This window comes from Lepus europaeus, chromosome 7, assembly GCF_033115175.1.
Source record: "Lepus europaeus isolate LE1 chromosome 7, mLepTim1.pri, whole genome shotgun sequence".
Taxonomy (NCBI): domain Eukaryota; kingdom Metazoa; phylum Chordata; class Mammalia; order Lagomorpha; family Leporidae; genus Lepus; species Lepus europaeus.
This window is the reverse complement of record NC_084833.1, coordinates 14,877,823-14,903,411: the sequence shown is the minus strand read 5'-3', so window position 1 is coordinate 14,903,411 and position 25,589 is coordinate 14,877,823. Positions and strand designations below refer to the sequence as shown.

The following is a 25,589-nucleotide window of genomic DNA, read 5'->3' as shown; positions in this document are numbered from 1 at the left end:
CCAAGCTTCAGAGTTAAACCATATTCAAGAAACTATGAAGTTTCTTTTTCCACCACAGTGTCTTAAAAAATGACAGCAGATTCAAATTTATGAGATACGTTGCAATCAAAGAATCAAGCCATTATATTGCAGAGCATCAAATAATCCAATAGTATAAGTTCAAATTTATTTCTTACAAAATTAATAGAGTAATGTGCTTAATATTTCATTATTTAAAGAGGAATTTGCTGAGTTTAATTGGAATACAGAAAATAATATAAACCCATCTACAACCAAATTATTTGAACAATGCAGTAACAGCATTCCAAACAAAAGACCATCTTCAAGACTGTGGCTGTATGCTCTGTGTTGCCTTCCTAAAGGCCTCTTTGAAGTCTTTGTTTCTCAAGCTATAGATGAAAGGATTGAGAAGTGGGTAAAACAGTGCAGCCACTTTGTCTTTCTCCAAAGAGAAGGTGGAGCTAGGTCTGGAATACATGAGGAGCAAGGACCCATAAAAGAACATGACTGAAATGATGAGGGATGCACAAGTAGAGAAGGCCTTGCACCTCCCTGAGGCTGAAAACGGATCCTCAAGATAGCCAGCAGGATGTTGAAATAGGAAATCAGGATGACAAGAATGCTGGAGAGAACTGTGAAGCCAACCAGAGGCAGGAGAATTTGTTCATAGTCCCAGGTGTCTGTACAGGACATTTTTACCAATGGTGGTGCATCACAGAAAAAGTGTTCAATGATGTTTTTACCACAGAAACACAGGCGGAATGAATTGGCAGTATGGGCTATGGCATTCAGAATCCCCCCTAAATAGGAGCCAGCAACAAGCCGAGTACACAGCGACGTGGACGTGATAATTGAATAAAGCAGTGGGTTACAGATGGCCGCATGGCGGTCATATGCCATAGCTGCCAGGAGATAGCACTCAGGGTAGGCTGTGATACAAGAAAAGAATAGCTGAGCCACACATCCCACCAAAGAGATGCGCTTATCTTCAGAAACACAGTTGGCCAGGATTTTGGGGGTGTACACAGAGGTATACCAGATATCCAAAAAAGATAAATAGCCAATGAAAAAATACATAGGTGTATGAAGATGGGAATCCATCTGGATTAGGATAACCAGGGTCACGTTCCCAGACATGGTTAGCAAATAGAGCATCAGAAATACCCCAAACAGAATCGGCTGCCACCAGGGGTCTGCTGAGAAGCCCACCAAGATGAATTCAGCCAGGAAGGTGTGATTTCCCTCTTCCATGTCCACAAAGAGGCTAGGCTGAGTAACATGAGGAGAAAAAGATAGCAGTGACTTTTTAGTTAAAAGAAATGAACAAAGGTGTCAATTATGTCAACAATTAGAAGAGGGTCTGTTAGCCGGCGCCCCGGCTCACTAGGCTAATCCTCCGCCTTGCGGCACCGGCACACCGGGTTCTAGTCCGGGTTGGGGCGCCGGATTCTGTCCCGGTTGCCCCTCTTCCAGGCCAGCTCTCTGCTGTGGCCAGGGAGTGCAGTGGAGGATGGCCCAAGTCCTTGGGCCCTGCACCCCATGGGAGACCAGGAGAAGCACCTGGCTCCTGCCATCGGATCAGCGCGGTGCTCTGGCCGCAGCGCGCCAACCGCGGTGGCCATTGGAGGGTGAACCAACGGCAAAAAGGAAGACCTTTCTCTCTGTCTCTTTCTCACTGTCCACTCTGCCTGTCAAAAAAAAAAAAAAAAAAAAAAAAGAAGAGGATCTGTGGATATTTATCCTTACAATCAAAAACCATGGGACTCACTCTGTGACTCTGGATGACCCCTGAAATTGGAGTCAGCACTGATTACAAAATTACAGCTTTCACTTTTAAATTAGAGTTAATTAACATCACCAGTTTTATGCAAAGCCAGTCTCCTGCAAATAGATGAGAAAAATACAGCCAAGATGTTTTGTACCTGGTGAAAGAGGGAGGGGAAAAGGGAGGGAGGAAAGTGATATCATTACATCCTTAGAGTTTTATCTATTTATTTATTATATTAAATCTGTTAAAAACTAATTAAAATTTGTACTAAAAAGAAATAATCTCATAGCTAGATTCACTTCGCCATCAACGAAATATACAGTAGGTAGAAAAAACCTCCCTTTCAGACAAAAGGGAAAGAAAGTTTTAAAGTGAGAATATAATTTTCCTCATGGGCATTGTCTACCTTAGAAAAACTACTACAGAACATGCCTGTGACTATAGACTTGTAGTTCAGGCCACCGAAGATTAGAGATGGGACTTGGGCACTCCCTTGACTTGCATCCTCTGGTCTGCTTTAACACAAACCAGCAGGAAAAGAAAGCTAGGCATCAGAAGCAATGGATGGCAGGCCTATTACTGGCTGATCTGTATAGTGATCTTCCTTCAATGAGACCCAACAGGCCAGTCCACTGCAGTGGCTTTCAATGTGGTAAGACTGGGCTTCAGCAGAAGTCAGCTTGTGAAGAGCCCTGGCAGCTCTGCCAAGAGTTGGATCACTGGAAATGGACCTGCCCTGGAGTCGAAGGATGCCCAGGTCAGAGCCACAGATCTTATTGGCTCTAAGCTGAAAAGCCCTTCACTCAGCCCAACTTCCAAAGTGACCACTGCAGCTGAGGGGATGGTCAAGTAGGGTCAGCAACATTGCAGGCAGAACTGTAAATTTCTTGTTAGAGATGCCACCTGCCTTTACCTGGCCAGCTCTCCTCGCAGGCCAGCTAAGTAATGAAAGTCAACAGAGTGCCTTCCCCTAGGAGGTTCACACCTCCCTTAGGATATACCCCATGTGAAGAGATAGATAGGTCTGGGCCTCTTAACTTACAAGGCCTAAAGCCCAACAGATTATTATCAAGCCCCTTCTATCAGGTTCTATTTGCCTCTCAATCAGAAAACTTAATTGTAGCTTAGACAGCATCTTTCTTAGCACATCTAATAATGACTCTGTCTTTTGTTCTAGACCCTGTCTAGTGCACTTGGGCCTCATTCCTTTGTAATCATACCTCTACTCTACCACCAATGGCTCTACTCCCAACCTGTGTGTACTGATGGTCCTCTTCCCCACTTAATGCTGTATAATTGTTCAAACCTGGTAAATGCCACTCTTAGGATCATTGGTTACTATCCTCACTCTGTCTTTTATGACCTTGTCTAAATATGATCAGAGTCGGCAAACTTGGAAGGCTTCCATAGCCTTGGCAACTCATGACGACAGCCTAGGGTGGTTACTGGCACCATAAACTAGAGTGTCAATTTGTTGGGTCAACAACAAGAGCCACTGTGCACTTGCTCCTCATGTGGGATCTCTGTCCTTAATGTGCTGTACATTGTGATTTAATGCTATAACTAGTACTCAAACAGTATGTTTCACTTTGTGTTTCTATGTGGGTGTAAACTGTTGAAATCTTTATACTAAATTGATCTTCTGTATATAAAGAGAATTGAAAATGAATCTTGATGCAAATGGAAGGGGAGAGGGAGCGGGAGAGGGGAGGGTTGCGGGTGGGAGGGAAGTTATGGGAGGGGGAAGCCATTGTAATCCATAAGCTGTACACTGGAAATTTATATTCATTAAATAAAAGTTAAAAAAAAAGAATAACATTTTTAAATGTCAATATTCTTGCAAATATTAATGAAGACTTCTTACAGTTATGCATAACAATGATTGGTTTATAAATATCAATTACAGAACTACTCTTGCAACTATTCGTGCAAGTAGAAAAAAATCATCTATACTATGTGCCAGGTAGTACTCAAGTCCTCTACCTAACCCATTTAAACTTCCTCATAACTTGATAAGATAGATAATATTTTGATCCACTTGGTATAGTTCATGAAATTTAAGCATAGATGTCAGCAGCATCAGTGAACACTGAGCTAGTGAGGAACAGAGTCCATGCTGGAACTCGGAATTTTCTTAATCAAAAGTATATGTTCCTGGGCTGGCTCCATGGCATAGTATGTAGAATTGTGGCCTGTGACACTGGCATCTCATATGGGCACCTGTTCATGTCCTGGTTGCTCAACTTCTGACCAGCTTCTGGTTAATGCTCCTGGCAATCAGTAGAGAGTGTCCAAAGACTGTTGCCCCCTCACCCACATGGGAGACCCGGAAGAAGCTCCTGGCTCCTGATTTCAGTTTGGCCCTGCTCCAGGCGCTACAGTCATATGGGAAATGAACCAGCGGATAGAAGAACTCTCTGACTCTGTCTCTCTCCCTCTTTCTTTCTCTCTGTTACTCTGTCTTTCAAATAAATAAATAAATATTTTAAAGGGCTTATGCTCACAAATTTTTAGCCATCTATCACTGATAGGTGAATAATTGTCTTCTCACATTTTGTCATAGCTAAGACTACTACAGCCCTCTAGCAACCTGAATATTCTTGCCTACTATATTTTAAGTCCACTTTTCTGTAGGACATAAGAAATTATATGAGGGTACTTCAAAAACCTAATGGAAAATGCTGCAAAAATACTTTGCACAGGGGTCAGACTTGTGTTTCAGCAGATAAAACCACTACCTGCTCTGCCAGCATCTCATATGGGCACAACTTTGTGTCCTGGCTGCTCAACTTCTGATCCATCTCCCCACTAAAGGCCTGGTAAGAGCAGCAGAAGATGGCCCAAGTGTTCGGGTCCCTGCCACCATGTGGGAGACCCAGGTGAGACCCTAGGCTCTTGACTTCAGCCTGGCCAAGTGCTGGCCATTACAGCCATCTATAGAGAAAAGCTAAGAGAAGATTTTTTTTTTTTTGTCCCTGAGGCTCTTTATTTTGCACAGATGCTGCCTGTGGGGACCTCGACCTCGGAGATGACAGTGGAGGAGCACGCAGCTCCCTGCGCTGGCTGGAAGCAGGTGAGGAACGATGACGTACTACAGAGCTAGGGTTCCCAACAGGGGTCCAGCTGGTCGAGCTTGGCTTCTGCCCAAGTTCTAAGGAAGCAGTGGCAGGAGAGGGGAGCTAACTACCGCAGGCCCCAGCGAGCACTGGTCGGGGGCCTGGCGCTGCCTGCACCATCGTCGGGCAGGATCCCATCAGCCGGCTGGGGGCTGACGGCTCAGGCTCACTGGGCCACAGCTTACTTAGCCAGGGAGTTTCTGAAGTTCCTGCCAGCAAACTTGGCCTTGCTGCCCAGCTCCTCTTCAATTCTGAGGAGCTGGTTGTACTTGGCCAAGCGCTCAGATCGGCAAGGTGCCTTCCAAAGAAAATACAACACTTGGGGCACAAAGAGTTCTCTGATTTGTTTAGCGCTATCATCTGGCATATATAACACTTTATAGAAACTTAATGGCACTCAATCAATATTTCTAGAGTGAATAGTCAGGTAATCACAGCTGATTGTCTAAATATTGTCCACATCTAAACTTACTCAAACTATTCAGGAGAAAAATCTACCACAAAAGGATGTCCCTATCACATTGAACAATTTCAACATTCAGAAGAGTAAAAAATAGAAAAAAAACCCTCATTTCCAAATCTTCAAAGTTATCTTGAATTTAAAATAAATTATAAATTACTATGTGAATGTGAAATATGTGAAATCATTGTAGTAATGTCAAAACTTACCATGCTAAAGCATCCTGTACAGATGGTTTATCAAGATATCTCTTACTGTCCAATAGCTCGTCTTCGTTCCCTTCACAGGAGCACTCAGAATTCTGTGGAAATAAGATGACCTCTGACACCTGGAAATAAGTATCAGGAAATTAAAAATATACACTAGAAGTCTAGAATCACAGCAACGAACAATCAATAAAGTCAAATCATGGCACAATTTCCCCTTTTGATTTATATATTGTGTAAGCAAATATGCAGTGGTCAATAATAACTAATGGAGCGAATATCAAGATGTAGATGAGACCAAATATTTTTACTGAATATAATATTATTTATAAGATAAATATGTGTGTGCATATATGTCTGTCCATGCAGGTTTGTGTGTGTGTGAGTGTGTGGGTGAGAGAAATTGTGTGTGTGCGTGTGTGTGTGTGTGTTCAGTGTAGCAATGATCCCATCAGAGCCAAGACAGAGCTCTCTTATCCCATTCTATTTGCAACTGAAATCATGGAAAAGTCACAGACTTAGTGGAATCGGACCCCAGGTGCTTACCGTGGGTCAAGAAAGCAAGTTGTTGGAAATGACAAGGTTTTTTCCTATCTGGTATTTTAAATGCATTGTTACCCCAATATATGCATTTTCCACGATATCTCTTAGAGATTCCTTTTACATTATAACTCAGAAAAATGTACCTCGGTCTCCAAAGACTCAATTAGAGTACATCTGAAATTTGAGGATGGTATTTTAATTAGGATATGATGAAATAAGTAATATTTCATTAAAAATTGACTCAATATATCTAAGATAAAATAATCATTAATCATTAAATGTATCTGTAGTAAACCTTCTCTAAGTCAGAATGTATCATGCGTCCCTTAATTTCTTTCTGTAGCATACGTCTCTCTATCTAGGCTCGCGTTCCTTGTCCCATCCATATATAAGGACATCCCTATTAATCCTTGGCTGAATTACGCCCTCCACCCAAAAATCATATCAAAGCCCTAAAGCTAATTTATCAGAACATGGCTGTGTTTAGAGATAGGGCCTTAAACAGGCAGCTAAGCTAAAATGATCACTCTCTCAAAATGATCTCTCTCGCTCGCTCGCTCGCTCTCTCTCTCACACACACACACACACACAAACACAAAACCACTGTTACAAAAAGCAGACTTATTACTTACAGTCAGGATGTATCAACAAAGGAATAGGACTCCTTGAAAGCTGTTGCCTCAAAGCTCAGGAAAGCAGCTCAGACTGTATGGGATCTGCATTTCAAAAGTGTGAAACCTTAAAACTTCAAAAGTTTTATATCTCTGTTCCCCCATGACATGCAGGGCTGAAGCAGTGAAAGATGTTCTGTACCTAGCAGGGACTTGACCAAATCTAGGCACTCTTCTCAGTACATCCTTAGCTGAGGAAGCAACAATTCAGCACATATTATGGTTATGCATGGCAAACATAAGTGAGAAAACGGGAGAACTGGAATACACCACCCTGTTACATTAGTTTAAAAGTGATTGCCTGGGTCTAGGGCTGCGACACAATGAGTAAAACCTGTGCCAGCATTCCATACAGGTGCAGATTCCAGTCCAGACTGCTCTATTCCTGATCCAATTCCCTGCTAATGTGCCTGGGAAAGCAGAAGAGGATGACCCAGGTGCTTGGGCTCCTGCAACCACATGGGAGTCCTGGAAGAAGCTCCTAGCTCCTGGTTTTGGATCAGCTCAGCTCAGGTTATTGCAGCCATTTGGGGTGTGAAGCAGTGGATGGAAGACCTCTCTCTCTCTTTCCCTCTCTCTTTCAGTAACTGTGCATCTCAAACAAATAAATAAATCTTTAAGAAGAAAAAAGATAAATTTATTGTAGTGCAAAAATTTTTGAAATCTACTCATAGCTTTTTTGTAGTAGACATTTTACATGAGCTTTTTCAAGACCCCCCATACATGCAGATTTAAAAATGATTTGTGCCAAAATAATATTCATTTTTAATTTTAACTTTCTCCCTCTCTCTGTATGTGTGTGTAACTCTCTTTCAAACAAATAAAATAAATATTAAAAAAATGATTTCCTAATTCATTCTTCATCTTAAGAAGCAGGATAAGTGCCTTTAGGTTTGGGATTTCTGGATTTACATTCTTGTTTTACCAACTATGAACTACATAATTTGAAGTAAGCTATTTAATCTATCTAAATCTGAAATTGATGCCATTATCAATTAAATTACCTAGTATATACATCAAAATATTATAGATACAGGCAATTTATTAACTGTCAGTAAATATTTTAAATCTACTTTCTCTTAATTTCTTTATAATCTTAGCAATTTTATATATTCTATTTGAAAATGGCACACATTTGGTGAAAAAACAACCTAGTGAATTGGAGAAAATGTTTGAAATACATATATTCAACAGAGGAAAATATCCAAAATATGCAAGAAACTCAATAACTCAACACCAAAAACATTTTGAAGTGAAATGGACACTATGAGAAACAGTGACTTGATCAGCGCTTGTCCTGACTGCTGCTGTACAGTTTAATACTTTATCCCTTTTAGTATTTTTTCCTGTTCCAGTACTAGTGGTTGAACTCTGTAATTAACACACAATTATTCTTAGGTGCTTAAATTTTAACTGAAAAGTGATCCCTGTTAAATATAAGAGTGGGAATAAGAGAGGGAAGAGATGTACAATTTGGGACATGCTCAATCGGACTTGTCCAAAATGATGGAGTTAGAAACGTGCCAGGGGATTCCAATACAATCCCATCAAGGTGGCATGTACCAATGCCATCTCACTAGTCCAAGTGATCAATTTCAGTTCACAATTGATCACACTGATAGGTCTAAGAGTCAAAGGGATCACACAAACAAGACTAGTGTCTGCTAATACTAACTGATAGAATCAAAAAGGGAGAGAACGATCCATCATGGGAAGCGAGATACACAGCAGACTCATAGAATGGCAGATGTCCTAAATAGCTTTCTGGCCTCAGAATTAGCACTTAGGGCATTCAGATCTGGCCCAAGAGCCCATGAGAGTATTTTAAGCATGGAAAGCAAAGACACTCTGAAAAAAAAAAATCTAAATGAAACATCTCGGTGAGTGAGATCCCAGTGGAAAGAAAGGGACCATCAAAGATGAAGGTACCTTTCTCTGAAGGGAGGAGAGAACTTCCACTTCAACTATGACCCTGTCAGAATAAGATTGAAGTCGGCGAACTCAAAAGGCTTCCATAGCCTTGGCAACTCATGACGACAGCCTAGGGAGATTACTGATGCCATAAACAAGAGAGTCAAATTGTTAAGTCAACAACAGGAGTCACTGTGTACTTACTTCTCATATGGGATCTCTGTCCTTAATGTGTTGTCCAATGTGAAGTAAATCTATAACTAGTACTGAAACAGTATTTTACACTTTGTGTTTCTGTGTGGGTGCAAACTGATGAAATCTTTACTTAATATATATTAAATCGATCTTCTGTATATAAAGATAATTGAAAATGAATCTTGATGTGAATGGAATAGGAGAGGGAGCAGGAGATGGGGGGGGTGCGAGTAGGAGGGAAATTATGGGGGGGGAAGCCATTGTAATCCATAAACTGTACTTTGGAAATTTATATTTACTAAATAAAAGTTAAAAAAAAATTTGCAAAGGGCTTGCCTAGACATTTCAAAAAAGAAGATATACAAATGGCCAGCAGGTATATGAAAAAATGTTCAACATCACTAATCATCAGGGAAATGCAAATAAAACCCAGAATGAGATCTCATCTCATATTTGTTCAACGTTCTAGCTTTTTGTTAAAAAGCTGAATGATAACAATGACAAAGATTTGGACAAAAGGAAATCCATGCATACAATTGTTCAGATTGTAACTTGTTGTAGTCATTAAAAAACATTACAAACTTGTATAGAATTAAAAAAAAAAAAAGAACTGTATGACCTAGAAATTCCAATCCTGGATAATATCCAGTGTAAAGGAAATCAGTACATTTGCTTTCTGATATTCATTGCAGTATTCTTTAAATTTTAGGTAGTTCAGCTCCATGCTGATTGCATGTGATATGCAACAGGAAATGGACAAACTGTTTGGGTTCAAGTCAACCATATGTGATGACACTCCTGGCTCCTGTGTTCAGCCTGACACAGTGCAGCAATTGCAGCCATCTGAGGAGTGAACCAGTGATGAAGTGCTCACTTGCTCTCTCTCTCTCTCTCTCTCTCTCTTTCCCCTCTCTGTGTAACAATTGAGTTTTAAATTAAACAAATATAATTTTAAAAATTATTTAATCTTAAATTGAATATGCAATTTATAGTAACTACAATTGGGTAAAAAAACTAAGCCAAAGGAACAATTTTTTTTTCTTGTTAAATTTTGTTTAATAGAAGAAAATTCTTTTTAATCTGAATTCTTCTTCTTCCTCTACAGCAGTTTCTTATCACCTACTACTGATTTGAAAACGTGCATGTGAATTCAGACTTCGGACTGTGCTAACCTGAAGAGCTTCTTCAGAGCTTCTTTCACATCCTTATTCCTCAGACTATAGATCATCGGGTTCAACATGGGGAACAACACAGTATAAAAGGTAGAAACCATCTTGTCCCTCTCCAGGGAGTAGCTGGAACTTGGGCGGGAGTAAACATAGAGAATGGAGCCATAGTACAAGGTCACAGAGATCAGGTGGGAGGAACAAGTGGAGAAGGCCTTGAGGCGGCCTTGGGTGGAGCGGATCCTCAGGATGGCAGCGATGATGAACAAGTAGGAGGTCAGGATGAACATGGTGGGGGTAACAACGCTGGTGGCCAGGAGAAAGTACACCACAGCCTGGTAGCTCTCCTTCACATCACATGCCAACTTTATCAGGGGTGGGACATCACAGAAGAAGTCATCAATGACATTGTCATCACAAAAATCCAATGTGAATGTGTTACTGGCTAATATTATTGCATTGATAAACCCCCCAGTGTAGGAAACTAAAACCAATGAGATGCATAATCTCCTGGTCATGGCCTGAGCATATAGCAGGGGATTGGAGATGGCCACATAGCGGTCATAAGCCATGGCAGCCAACAGGTAACACTCACTGTAGCCCAACCCAGCGGAGAAGAAGAACTGAGACAGGCAGCCAGCAAAGGAGATGCTTTTGTCTTCAGAGATGCAAGTCACTAGGATCTTAGGAGTGTAGACAGAGGAATACCAGAAATCCAGGAAAGATAAATTTCCGATGAAAAAATACATGGGTGTGTGTAGCTGGGAGTCATTCCAGATTAATACTAAGAGGGTGGTATTTCCTACCAAGGTCACAGAGTAGACTCCAAGGAACACCACAAACAGGACCAACTGTAGCACAGGGTTTGTTGTGAAGCCCAGCAGGATGAACTCAGTCACTGTGTGATTGCTCTTCTCCATGACTCAGAGACACTACCTTCAAACAGAGTAGAAAAGAGTTCAGTTATCTTTATCAACACCAACGATATCATTGTCTATGCCTCCCCCTCTGAGATGTCACTAACTCTAAGGAGAAATCTTGTGTCCTGAGCAGGTGTTGGGAGTTTTCTCTGCTTTAGATAATCATTTCAAAATATATGTATTTAATAACAAGATAGCCAGTATGCTCTAGAGGTGTTTATTCATTTTTTTCAACAAGTATTTCTTGACCCTGAGCTATTGTTTTAGGCAGGGAGATACTGTAGTGAAGATCATAGATCTCTTTCTTATGCTCCAAAAGCCCCATTCCAGAACTGACGGGTACATAAAGAAATACATAAGTACCAGTATATTTTAAGTTAATATTGTATTCTATTAAAAAGCAACACTTCATAATTGGGTAGAATTGAACTAGAAAACAAGCTAATTAAATTTAGAATCGAATGGAAAAAGTTACCCTTTCATATTTCCCAGGTAAATGGGACAAAGTTTTTAGATCCTTCAGAACTGCGAAGCTCTCTGAAGGTTAGAAGGTGGTACTAGCTTCTTTTTCCACAGCCACAGAGGTTCACCCTCCTGGGACTCTTCAGGGACATTCATTTCACATATCATATGTCATAAATGTGAAGGAGAGAACCAAATTGTGAATCTGAGTGCAATTTGATTGGGGATCCACAAATTAAACCATTTTTGATATTAAGTAAAAAATCCTGATGTCTACCTTACTACACTATCTGTAGTATTGATCTTGCATATACGTTTTGTTTAAAAAACATAGTAATTTTAAACATGTAATATTATTAATGTTTTTCCTAACACACAAATGTCCATCCAATCCCCTGATGCTCTGAGTGGGACATTTTTCTTCAGATAAGACTGTTCCATGGATGCACACATTTTCATCTTGCTCTTTTTCATATTAAATAGTAAGTTAGCCCTGATAATAAAACTTCAACCACACAGTTTAAAAGTATTAATGTCCATTAAGGATGTTACCATCTGTTATGAAATTCTTCATTAAATATTTTAATTTACTTTGTAGTTTTTCATAGGTTTCTTCTAGGAATTACAGGAAGAAAAAAAAATCTACTGGGCAGCATTCCTGAGTGGCCACACTAACAGGGCACTATCACTGATTGTTCAAATCTCCAACAGTGAAGAGCTTTCTGCTCTTTTTCCTGGGTCCACTGACTCAGTGGATTCAAGCAAAAACACTTGTAACCACTAAACAAGATGTGAATTCCAAAAAAGCCAGGGATTTTCATTTTGTTCATTACTCTATATGCTGTACCTAGAATAGGACCTGGCATATAATAGACATCAATACTTACACATCTGTGCTGATGAATGAATGAACAGGATGCTGTGTTTCAGAATAAAACAGTTCAATACTATTGATTTTCTGTGTAGCCTTAATGGTGCCTTTTTACTCAAAATTACCAATGAACTATATTTGATATCTCACATGCATTTCCTGACAAGAGTAATTAAAGTCATTTGTATTCTTTATGGACAGTTATAGGAAGAAACAAAGGAACCAGACCACAAAATCTTCTGACCAAGTATTTGTTTTCTTAGATGGAATGAATTTGTGAAATGAGTGTTTTCCATATCCATTATTATATGGTGTAATTGGATATTAGAGTTGACCTCAAAATGGAGACAGCTGGAGTATCACGAAAATAAGAATGGCATCCAGGCAATTAACAATAACTGAAGTTCTCCATCTCTTGTCATCTATGTAAAACCTCAATTCTTCATATGTAAGGAAGTGGTAATTTATCTCTCCTTAGGGTTCTTATAGAGAAATTAACTCAAGTAATGACTAAGAACCTTAAATGTTATAAACACTCAGGTAACAAATGGCTCTCAAATTTTTTCATGCAAGAATAATCTGGTGCTACCCACAGTTTCAGATTAATATGTTGCAGATGGGACCCAGAAACCTGCTTTCATTGAAGGAATGCAGGTTCTTGTCATTTAGGTTGTCTGAAGGTCATCTCTAGGAAATATTGAAATAAATGTCAATTTTATTAGTAGCAATAATATTTATTGCAGGAGCCTTGTCCATGTTACACTGCTTTATAGATGTTTAAGTTAACAAATGTAAAGGTACATTGCATAATATTACACTTTTAAAAGACCTATGAATAGGTCTATGTTTCAATCCCAATGCCAAAGATTTTTGTAGTTTTGACATTAGAAAACATATTTGAATTCCCTTAATCTCGTTTTTCCTAACTATTAAAGGGGATGATAATTTCCTCAAATTATATCATAGAAAAATTCCAAAGAGACGTTGTATTCAAAGGACTAAGTACATTGTCAGGTAAAATATTTATCACATGTAAGTAATGGTGTTACACGGTTATAAGGCAGAATCATTACCTTGTTTTAAAATATTCTAATAATTAAATTTGCATTTATGACTTGGCCACTGAGCCCTTGTTGAACTTTCTCTCTTCCGTCAGCATTCTCTTTCCTACTCCATAACTATTACTTTTGCTATGCATTCCCTTCAATGACCCAATCATTCATCATGGAACCCAATGTGATGTTCCATGCTTTTAACTCTCGTGCCTCCATTCAAGTTTTCTCTTCATAGATATATTATGATAGAGAAGCACCATTAACTTTGATTGGGTTTCAGTCCTTTTGGAAATACTTATGAAAGTGATGTAATTAGAAAAATAAAATCTTATTAACTTGCCCTATGGCACAAAAATAAAAAGAAACCCACTAATTTAAATCAGTACAGATTGACTTGAAGAGCTGAGTTCCTTTTTTATCAGAACGAGAAGACTATGGCAACTGATCAGTATATGCTAACAAATTATCCTTTCTAACTAAGGTAATATTCTTGCATTATAAACAAAAAATGGATTTTCCATCTAAAATAATTAAAATATATTTTATAAAGAGATAAGCTTCTTCTGTGAAAAAATCTAAAAAACTACCAACTGCTTTTGCACTTTCTAAAATAATATCCAATTGCAAAAACTTCAAGCTTTTCCTGGTTATTTTGGCCCTTTTGTAATATCTGCTATTTCATTCTCAATTTATCTTACAAAATTAACAAGTACTGTTTATTACTTTTAATACTTTCTAAAGCTTGTTTTATTTTATCTATTTGCACATTGAATATTGTTCTTCTCTTGTCTTTTTCTGTAATGTCACATGCTCTGTTTGGTCTCTGGCAGTGACAAAGGCTAACTATTTTAGTGAATTCTCACATTTTCAGAAACTAAAATATGGAGATGGTGAAGATATTTCAAGAAAAGTTCCTTCTCTAACATTTACATTTTATTATAAAATAGCTATAAGACTAGTTTTGAGGTATAAGGAAAGTATTCCATCTACTTATAACATCAGCTTACCTATATTTTCAGCAACGCTTCATCTCAACAGAACTCAAATCTACCTGTCCTAGAATCTTTTATGTTAGTTTCTAAATCCCCATAGAATATATTTCTGAAACCCCTTAGGATTTCATAACTTGGAAAATAGCTAATGAGCAATCAAATAAAATTGTGCATTGATAATTTGGGATTATTTAATAAGATGGCAAAAATGTTAAGACTATGAGTCCCTGATGAAAATAGAACCAGTCACAGTTTTCCCTCTTATTCTTTTCAAAGTGAGGAGAACCTAACTTAAACATACATGTACGCATATATCAAATATGTATACTCATGTGTACTTCTGTATATTGAAGCACATATACATTGATATTGATATTTCTATTTTATGTTGGATGTCTTTCATTTTCCCTATAAATCTATTCTACAGCTTTCTGTACTCTTTCTCCCAGGGTGCTGAGCTGTGTTACCGCATCAGTGGACTCCTTTGTTCCTACTTAATGGGTTGATCCAATAGTCAATGGCAGAGAGAAAAGGGAGGTCACAGTGATCTTTCCTAGACCCCTTACATGCAGAGATGGCACAGCCAGTTGTGTTCTTGGCTGAGACTCGCTCCTGACAAATGACCTGTATGCCCAGCGCATAGGGTCAAGGACAAGCAGATTCAGATTCCTACAGGTCCTTTTCTCACAGTGGCAGTGAGAATTGCACAAAGAACAGCCATTTGCCCCTGACAGCAGTACAGCCACAGGATTTATCCACCTTTGTGTTCCTGGTAGCAATTGGACACAGAGAAATATCTACATACATCCACACATCCCCATACAGCCACATCCTCCAATACTCCACATCCATCCACAACCAGCTGCATCAATAAATGCTCCCCAGTTGCTCATACGGGCTTATAGACAGAAGTGACCCAGAGCCAAGCTGTTACATTTCAGGGCATTGGGAGCAAGAAGAAACTAAGTCTGTCAGTTATCATGATTCCAGTAACCAGAGAGGCAGAGATATGAGTGCACACACAGAATAGGGGGCAAGGGGAAAAGTGTGGGCATTTGATAACTTTTGCAATTTTTGTTTTAATTTTGTTTATTTCTTCTCTAATTTTAATTTTTTCTTTCTACCTACTAATTTGGGGTTTGGTTTGCTGTTGTTTTCCTAGCTCCTTGAGATGCACTGATAGCTCATTTATTTGGTGCCTTTCCAATTTCTCGATATAGGCACCAATTGCTATAAACTTCCCTCTTAACACTGCTTTTGCTGTACCCCAAAAGTTCTGATAGGTTGTATTGTCATCTTTATTCATTTCCAGAAATTTTTTTATTTCTTTTTTGATTTCTTCTAATGCCCACTGTTCATTCAGGATCATGTTGTTTAGTCTTCATGTGTTTGTATATGTTCTCCAGATTCTTTAGCTGTTAATTTCCAGCTTTATTCCATTATGGTCAGAAAAAATGAATGGTATGATTTTAATTTTTTTTTTAATTTTATGAGACTTGCCTGATGGCCCAGCATATAGTCTCTCCTAGAGCAAGTTCCATGCAATGATGAAATGAATATGTATTCTGCAACTGTGGAATGAAAGGTTCTGCAAAGATAAAAGCTACCAGAGCATGAAAAAAAAAAGAAACCAACGAGTATCTCCATAGACGCCAAATAAAATCCATGCCAATTTAAGAAATAAGAATGAGGAAAACAACATGAAGTCCCCAAAAGAACACAAAACTTCAATATTAGTTTATGAAGATGATGAGAATGGAGAATTGCCAGATATGGCATTGAAAACATTGGTCATAAAATTGCACAGAAGTAATCAGAAGCAAATGCATGAGCTACTGAATTCTGTACATGATATGAAAGAAAATTTCTCCCATGAAATTGAGATCTTAAAGAGAAATCAAAAGAAATGAATAATTTAATAGAACAAATAAAAATGCAGTGGAAAGCCTCAACAATAGAATCGGTGAAGCAGAAGAAAGAACACTCGGACCTAGAAGATTCAACAGCTGAGGGCAGCAAGATGGCGGAATAGGAAGTGAGCACATTGATAGTTCGTCAAGACACACGTTAATAAAAGTGGAGATACTACAGGGTCAAGGAAGAGTAGGGGATGAAACAGCAGAGGAAACTCTTCTGGAACTAGTGATTCACAGTGGACCTGCGTGGAGAGCGTGGGAGCCCAAGTTCAGGACACCAGCGGCAGACTCAACACACCAGCGCTGGAACGCGAGGTGAGCCGAACCTCAATAGCCCGAGACACCAGCGGGCAAGCGGAAAGAGGAGGCTAGAGGGAACGAGGCTTGAAACTCCGTGGGGAAAAGTTCACCAGGCTAACTAGAAGAGAGAGAGGTAAAAAAAAAAAAAGTGACCGATACGGACACGAGTTTCTCTCTCTCCGCTCACCTCTCAAAGGCGAGCAAGACAAAGAGCAGGCGCCATTTTGGAGATACATCATAAGCAGGGCGACCTCAGGTCTGCACCTGCCCTGAGCCTAGCAGAAAAACCTGACTCTGGGGGGAGGGGTGAAATAACAGGAGATTAGGATCTAACTTGGCAACCCAGTGGGAGACTGCAGGAGAATTGGAGCCCACAATGAGGGCAGCACAGATTCCCTGTGTGGTCCTTGGGAAAGAGCTTCTGATCTCTGGCTCCTGTGGGTATATCATTTGCCTGCTAACTACCTCCAATACATTCAGCTGTGCGGAATTACTTCCCTTTTGAATCAAAAAAAGAAAGAAAGAAAGAGAGATTTACCACACCTAACCTGGGAGTGACATCTTTGACACACCCTCAGCCCTGAGGAACCAAACACAGCTCTCAGTCCACACTCATCTCAAGCCTCTAAGGCTCCACCGAAAGCAGACAGTCCACTTAATATAGAGCCATAGTGTAACAAGAAAAAACACCACAGTGAAGAAACCAAATATCTCCAACATGCTAAACAACAAACGCAAAAACCAAGCTAACAAGAACAAGGAAGACACTATGACGCCTCCAAATGAAAAAGACACCCCAATTCAAGATTATGAAGATGATGAGATCGAAGAAATGCAAGAAGCAGATCTCAAAAAATTGATAAGAACATTAAGAAGTTCTCAAAAACAAATTCTTGAACTACAGAAATCCTTAACGGACAAGATAGAAAAACTCTCTCGTGAAAGTGAAATATTAAGGAGGAATCAAAATGAAATGAAACAACTAGTGGAACAAGAAACTGAGATAGTGACGAGAAATCGTAATGCAATGAAGAATTCAATAGATCAAATGACAAACACATTAGAGAGCCTTAAAAACAGAAGCAGAAGAGAGAATATCGGACTTAGAAGACAGAGAACAGGAAAGGAAACAGGCAAACCAAAGAAAAGAAGAAGAAATTAGAAATCTAAAAAATATTGTCGGGAATCTACAGGATACTATTAAAAAACCCAACATTCGGGTTCTAGGAGTTCCTGAAGGCATGGAGAGGGAGAAAGGATTAGAAGGCATTTTCAGTGAGATACTAGCAGAAAATTTCCCAGGTTTGGAGAAGGACAGAGGCATCTTAGTACAGGAAGCTTATAGAACCCCTAATAAACATGACCAAAAGAGATCCTCACCACGACATGTTGTAATCAAACTCACCACAGTGAAACATAAAGAAAAGATCCTAAAAGGTGCAAGAGAGAAACGTCAGATCACTCTTAGAGGATCTCCAATTAGACTCACAGCAGACTTCTCATCAGAAACCCTACAAGCTAGAAGGGAATGGCGAGACATAGCCCAGGTACTAAGAGAGAAAAACTGCCAGCCCAGAATACTATATCCTGCAAAGCTCTCATTTGTGAATGAAGGTGAAATTAAGACTTTTCATAGCAAACAGAAACTGAAAGAATTTGTTGCCACTCATCCTGCCCTGCAAAAGATACTTAAAGATGTGTTACACACAGAAACACAGAAACATGGTCACCAATATGAAAGAAGGTAAAGGAAGGAAACCTCACAGCAAAAGATCAAAGGAAGCTCAATTTCTCTTTGACATAGAATTAAACTCTGATGCTCTGTTAAAGCAATGTGTTAAAGTAATCTATTATGTTCTCTTGATGTCTGTTAAATTCTAATTGTTCAAAAACAGCTGAATTTTTATTAAGAGCTATGGGTTATGTAAATATGTGCTTTTTTCAAAGATTTGAATAATCACCTTGTAACAAGATCAAATTTGGTCTATGTTATGACATGATTTTAAGGAATCTTATTTCAACCAGATATTTTGGATTTTGAGCCTTCTTGGCATTCTTGACAGGCATTCAAAAAATCAAGTTTCAAACAATCTGGTCTCTAAAATTTCCAGTAAATCCTGGACTTTGGTTTTTCCAGTTTGGGCCCAACTGAAAAAATCGAAGGACCTATGTCTCTCATCTTATAGAGACACCAACTAATCAGGCTATTTGGATCATATTAGAAGTACTGTGAAGATGTGATGTGGTACCAAACTTTAAGTTTCTATAATGGAAAATGCTATTAATACAAATGTTTGAGAATTAAAAAGTCTAATGATCTTGTGTTACTAGACATGATAGTTATCTTAATGAGAAAACCCCAGAGGCCTAAAAGGTTAAATACTTGTAAAATCCTACAGGTGCTTTCAAAAATACTGTGAAGTAAGCAAGTGCCTCTTGTTGGTGATGAGTTTATAATTTTAAACATGGCGACTTAAAGTCTTTTGTCATCCACAGTTATATATGATGTGCTGCTCATAAAACTAAAGCGTTGTTGGTTCTGTGTTTAGCTGTCCTCCTATAGGTTCCTATGGACTTTTTCCAGCCACTTTTATTGTATTCAGTACTTTGGGATGGCTCTGTAAACAGATGAAGCCAATAATGTATTAACAGTACCAACTGAGAGAAAGTATGGTTAACTGAGGTTACTAAAAACAAAAAGCAAATCAAATCAACTGGCAATTTGCAAAAAGAGTTAGATTTTAAAAGCTATTATTAAAATTGCTATATTGGTCTATTATGCTATGTTATATGTGTGTACATATTGTATGTCCACATGGGGAAATTTTATTAAGAGTTTTATTTTAAATGGTTTATAGATAAGATTGTTCATAAATTTAAGCTGCTAAAATCAATCAAAGATACATTTTAATTTGTGTGACCTAAATCTGTGTATCATATGTTTTAAACTTGTTGGTAGAAAGAAACTAAAAACATTTTATATGGTTGTGCTTAGGTTTACTGGTTAAACAAACTACACCATGTTAGATATTTAAGGTGTTTTCAAATACATGATTCTTAAAATTTATAGAAGGCATTGGACCTTCTGGTAAATGTTTTCTTAAGTTGTTGTCCAATGGTTGAAACTGTTTGCTAAGTATTCATGTGATATTGCTATTGTCAGCAAGCGATCTAGGACTTGCTCCCTCATTTCTCTATTCTAAGCCCAACTTGTTCTTTCATTTCTCTATTCTCTTCAAGGTAGGAAACTAATTCTATTATGAAGGAATCTGTAGGAGGCACAATTTAATCTTTAGACCTTATAAAAGAGATGGCTAACATTTTTCTCTAATAGCATAGCCAAAATAAGAACTTAAATAATAATCTCACAGCTAGATTCACTTCGCCATCAGCGAAGTATACAGTAAGTAGAAAAAACCTCCCTTTCAGACCAAAGGGAAAGAAAGTTTTAAAGTGAGAATATAATTTTCCTCATGGGCATTGTCTACCTTAGAAAAACTACTACAGAACATGCCTGTGACTATAGACTTGTAGTTCAGGCCACCGAAGATTAGAGATGGGACTTGGGCGCTCCCTTGACTTGCATCCTCTGGTCTGCTTTAACACAAACCAGGAGGAAAAGAAAGCTAGGCATCAGAAGCAATGGGTGGCAGGCCTATCAATGGCTGATCTGTACAGTGATCTGCCCTCAAGGAGACCCAACAGGACAGTCCACTGCAGTGGCTTTCAATGTGGTAAGCCTCGGCTTCAGCAGAAGTCAGCTTGTGAAGAGCCCTGGCAGCTCTGCCAAGAGTTGGATCACTGGAAATGGACCTGCCCTGGAGTCGAAGGATGCCCAGGTCAGAGCCACAGATCTTATTGGCTCTAAGCTGAAAAGCCCTTCACTCAGCCCAACTTCCAAAGGGACCACTACAGCTGAGGGGATGGTCAAGTAGGGTCAGCAACATTGCAGGCAGAACTGTAAATTTCTTGTTAGAGATGCCACCTGCCTTTACCTGGCCAGCTCTCCTCCCAGGCCATCCAAGTAATGAAAGTCAACAGAGTGCCTTCCCCTAGGAGGTTCACACCTCCCTTAGGATGTACGCCATGTGAAGAGATAGATAGGTCTGGGCCTCTTAACTTACAAGGCCTAAAGCCCACCAGATTATTATCAAGCCCCTTCTATCAGGTTCTATTTGCCTCTCAATCAGAAAACTTAATTGTAGCTTAGACAGCATCTTTCTTAGCTCCTCCAATAATGACTCTGTCCTTTGTTCTAGACCCTGTCTAGCGTACTTGGGCCTCATTCCTTTGTAATCATAACCTCTACTCTACCACCAATGGCTCTACTCCCAACCTGTGTGTACTGATGGTCCTCTTCCCCACTTAATGCTGTATAATTGTTCAAACCTGGTAAATGCCACTCTTAGGATCATTGGTTACTATCCTCACCCTGTCTTTTATGACCTTGTCTAATATGATCAGAGTCGGCAAACTTGGAAGGCTTCCATAGCCTTGGCAACTCATGACGACAGCCTAGGGTGGTTACTGGCACCATAAACTAGACTGTCAATTTGTTGGGTCAACAACAGGAGTCACTGTGCACTTGCTCCTCATGTGGGATATCTGTCCTTAATGTGCTGTACATTTTTATTTGATGCTATAACTAGTACTCCAACAGTATGTTTCACTTTGTGTTTCTATGTGGGTGCAAACTGTTGAAACCTTTATAATAAATTGATCTTCTGTATATAAAGAGAATTGAAAATGAATCTTGATGTGAATGGAAGGGGAGAGGGAGCGGGAGAGGGGAGGGTTGCGGGTGGGAGGGAAGTTATGGGAGGGGGAAGCCATTGTAGTCCATAAGCTGTACACTGGAAATTTATATTCATTAAATTAAAGTTTTAAAAAAAATTATTCAACAGCTGTAAAAAGGCAAAAAAAAAGAAGATATAAAACAGGAAATTATACAATTAAACCAAGAACAAGAAGAGAAAATTAGAAAGCTAAAAAACACTGTTGGAAATCTACAAGATACTATCAAATGACCCAATATAGGGTTCTAGCAGTTCCTGAGGGCATGGAAAGGGAGAAAGGATTAGAAGGCCTTTTTAATGAAATAATAACATAAAACTTCCTTTACTTGGAGAAAGTAAGGGACATCCAAGTATGAAGCACACAGAATTCCTAATAGACATGGTCAGAGAAGATCTTCACCACTATACATTGTAATCAAACTCACCACAGTAAAACATAAAGAAAAGATTCAGAAATGTGCATGAGACAAATGCCAGATTACTGTCAGAGGATCTCCAATTAGACTCACAGAGGACTTCTCATTAGAAACCCTACAGGCTAGGAAAGAATGACAAGATGTATTCCAAGTCTTAAGAGAAAAACAATGTCAACCCAGAATACTATACCCTGCAAAGCTCTCACTTAGGAGTGAAGGTACAATAAAGACCTTTGATAACAAACAGAAATTGAAAGAATTTTTCACAGCCCATCCACCCCTACAAAAGATGCTTAAGAATGTGCTGCACACAGAAACCACAGAAACATAGTCATCACTACAAAATAAGGTAAAGGAACGAAGTCTCCTACTAAAAGCGTAAAGGAAATTCAAACTAAAAAATAAGAATACATTTTGAAAAATGGCAAGGCAAACTCATTACTTATCAGTACTCACCTTGACTGTTAATGGCTTCAACTCTCCAGTTAAAAGACATAAACTGGCTTAATGGATTAAAAAACAAAACCCATCTATTTGCTGCTTACAAGAGCCACATCTCACCAACAAAGATCAATGCTGACTGAAAGTGAAAGGATAGAGATATTCCATGCCATAGAAACCAAAAAAGAGTGGATGTAGCTATCCTAATAAAAGACAAAATAGATTTTTGACACAAAAACTGTTAAAAAAGACAAATAAGGACACCATGTAATGATTGAGGGATCAATTCAATAGAAAGATATAATTAATATAAACGTATGTGCAACTAATTACAGGGTACCTGGCTATTTAAAAGAAACGTTAAAGGAGCTAAAGGTAGACAGAGACTACAATACAATTGTAAAGGGGGACTTCAATATCCCACTTTCAGCAATGGACAGATGAACCAGACAGAAATTCAGCAAGTGAATAGCAGAGTTAATCAACACTATAGACCAAATGGATATAACAGATATCTACAGAACTTTTCATATTATAGTTGCAGAATACACACTGTTCTCAGCAGTTCATGGATCTTTCTCTAGTACTGACCATGTGCTAAGCCATAAAAAAAGTCTAAGCAAATTCAAAAAAATCAAAATAATACCATGCATCTTCTGGGACAACAATAAAATGAAGCTGGAAAGCAACAACTCAGGAATCTCTAGAATATATGCAAGCACATGGACACTGAACAACATGCTCCTGAATGAAGAGTGAGTCATAGAAGAAATCAAAAAAGAAATTAAAAAATTTATGGAAATGAATGAAGATGACAATAAAACCTATCAGAACTTATGGGATGCAGCAAAGGTATTAATAAGAGGGAAGTCTATAGCAATTGGTGCCTATATCAAGAAATCAGAAAGGCACCAAAAAAACAAGCTATCAATTCATTTCAGGGACCTAGCAAAACAACAACAAAACAAACAAAACTAGTAGGAGAAAAGAAAAAATTAAAATTAGAGGAGAAATCAAGAAAATTGAATTTAAAAAGAGTTACAAAAGATCAGCAAAATGAAGAGCTGGGTTTTTTAAAAATATAAAAATAAAAAATATAGTTTCTTTCCACCAACAAGTCCAAAACATATGATACACAGATTCAGGTCCCACAAATCAAAATGTATCTTTGATTGATTTTAGCAGCTTAAATCCATGGACAATCCCATCCATAAGCCATTTAAAATAAAACTCTTAATAAAATTTCCCCATTTGGACATACAATATGTACACACATACAACATAGCACAATAGACCAACATAGCAATTTTAATAATAGCTTTCAAAATCTTTAACTCTCTCTGCAGATCGCCAATTGATTTGAATTGCTTTTTCTTTTTAGTAACCTCAGTTAACCATACTTTCTCTCAGTTGGTACTGTTAATACATTATTGGCTTCATCTGTTTACAGAGCCATCCCAAAGTACTGAATACAATAGAAGTGGCTGGAAAAAGTCCATAGGAACCTATAGGAGGACAGCTAAACACAGAACCAACAACACTTTAGTTTTATGAGCAGCACATCATATATAACTGTGGATGACAAAAGACTTTAAGTCGCCATGTTTAAAATTATAAACTCATCAACCAACAAGAGGCACTTGCTTACTTCACAGTATTTTTGAAAGCACCTGTAGGATTTTACAAGTATTTAACCCTTTAAGCCTCTGGGGTTTTCTCATTAAGATAACTATCATGTCTAGTAACACAAGATCATTAGACTTTTTAATTCTCAAACATTTGTATTAATAGCATTTTCCATTATAGAAACTTAAAGTCTGGTACCACATCGCATCTTGACAGTCCTTCTAATATACTCCAAATAGACTGATTAGTTGGTGTCTCTATAAGATGAGAGACATAGGTCATTCGATTTTTTCAGTTGGGCCCAAACTGGAAAAACTAAAGTCCAGGATTTACTGGAAATTTTAGAGACCAGATTGTTTGAAACTTTGATTTTTTGAATGCCTGTCAAGAATGCCAAGAAGGCTCAAAATCCAAAATATCTGGTTGAAATAAGATTTCTTAAAATCATGACATAACATAGACCAAATTTGATCATTGTTACAAGGTGATTATTCAAATTTTTGAAAAAAGCACATATTTAAATAACCCATAGCTCTTAATAAAAATTCAGTTGTTTTTGAACAATTAGAATTTAACAGACATCAAGAGAACATAATAGATTACTTTAACACATTGCTTTAACAGAGAATCAGATTTTAATTCTATGTCAAAGAGAAATTGAGCTTCCTGTGATCTTCTGCTGCGAGGTTTCCCTCCCCCACCCTCCCTCATATTGGTGACCATGTCTCTGTGTCTCTGTGTGTAAGACATCTTTAAGCATCTTTTGCAGGGCAGGATGAGTGGCAACAAACTCTTTCAGTTTCTGTTTGCTATGAAAAGCCTCAATTTCACCTTCATTCACAAATGAGAGCTCTGCAGGATATAGTATTCTGCGCTGGCAGTTCTTCCCTCCTAGCACCTGGGCCATGTCTCGCCATTCCCCTCTAGCCTGCAGGGTTTCTGATGAGAAGTCTGCTGGGAGTCCAATCGGAGATCCTCTAAGAGTGATCTGACGTTTCTCTCTTGCACATTTTAGGATCTTTTCTTTATGGTTCACTGTGGTGAGTTTGATTACAACATGTCGTGGTGAGGATCTCCCTTGGTCATGTTTATTAGGGGTTCTATAAGCTTCCTGTACTAAGATGCCTCCGTCCCTCTCCAAACCTGGGAAACTTTCCGGTAGTATCTCACTGAAAATGCCCTCCAATCCCTTCTCCCTCTCCATGCCTTCAGGAACTCCCAGAACCCGAATGTTGGGTTTTTTAATAGTATCCTGTAGATTCCCGACAATATTTTTTAGATTTCCAATTTCTATCATATGTTTTGGACTTGTTGGTGGAAAGAAACTAAAAACATTTTAGATGGTTGTGCTTGGGTTTACTGGTTAAACAAACTACACCATGTTAGATATTTGGGAGGTGTTTTCAAATACATGATTCTTAAAATTTCTAGAAGGCATTGGACCTTCTGGTAAATGTTTTCTTAAGTTGTTGTCTAATGGTTGAAACGGTTTGCTAAGTATTCATGTGATATTGCTGTTGTCAGCGAGCGATCTAGGACTTGCTCCCTCATTTCTCTATTCTAAGCCCAACTTGTTCTTTCATTTCTCTATTCTCTTCAAGGTAGGAAACTAATTCTATTATGAAGGAATCTGTGGGATGCACAATTTAATCTTTAGACCTTATGAAAGAGATGGCTAACATTTTTCTGCGATAGCATAGCCAAAATAGGAACTCAAATAATAATCTCATGGCTGGATTCGCTTCGCCATCAGCGAAG

General features: G+C 38.5%; 1 protein-coding gene and 1 pseudogene across 1 annotated transcript; both read right to left on the bottom strand.

Moving 5' to 3' along the window:
• Positions 1–322: 322 nt before the first annotated feature.
• LOC133764238 (olfactory receptor 9G4-like) lies at positions 323–1,251 on the bottom strand (annotated as a pseudogene).
• Positions 1,252–10,020: 8,769 nt separating this feature from the next.
• LOC133764237 (olfactory receptor 9G19-like) lies at positions 10,021–10,956 on the bottom strand. Its single transcript, XM_062197912.1, has one exon. The coding sequence runs from the start codon at positions 10,954–10,956 to the stop codon at positions 10,021–10,023; it is 936 nt and encodes a 311-aa protein (XP_062053896.1).
• Positions 10,957–25,589: the final 14,633 nt, after the last annotated feature.

What these genes read in the sequence shown, in the direction of transcription:
- LOC133764237 (XM_062197912.1), bottom strand. Translation starts at nt 10,956, where the DNA reads ATGGAGAAGAGCAATCACACAGTGACTGAGTTCATCCTGCTGGGCTTC.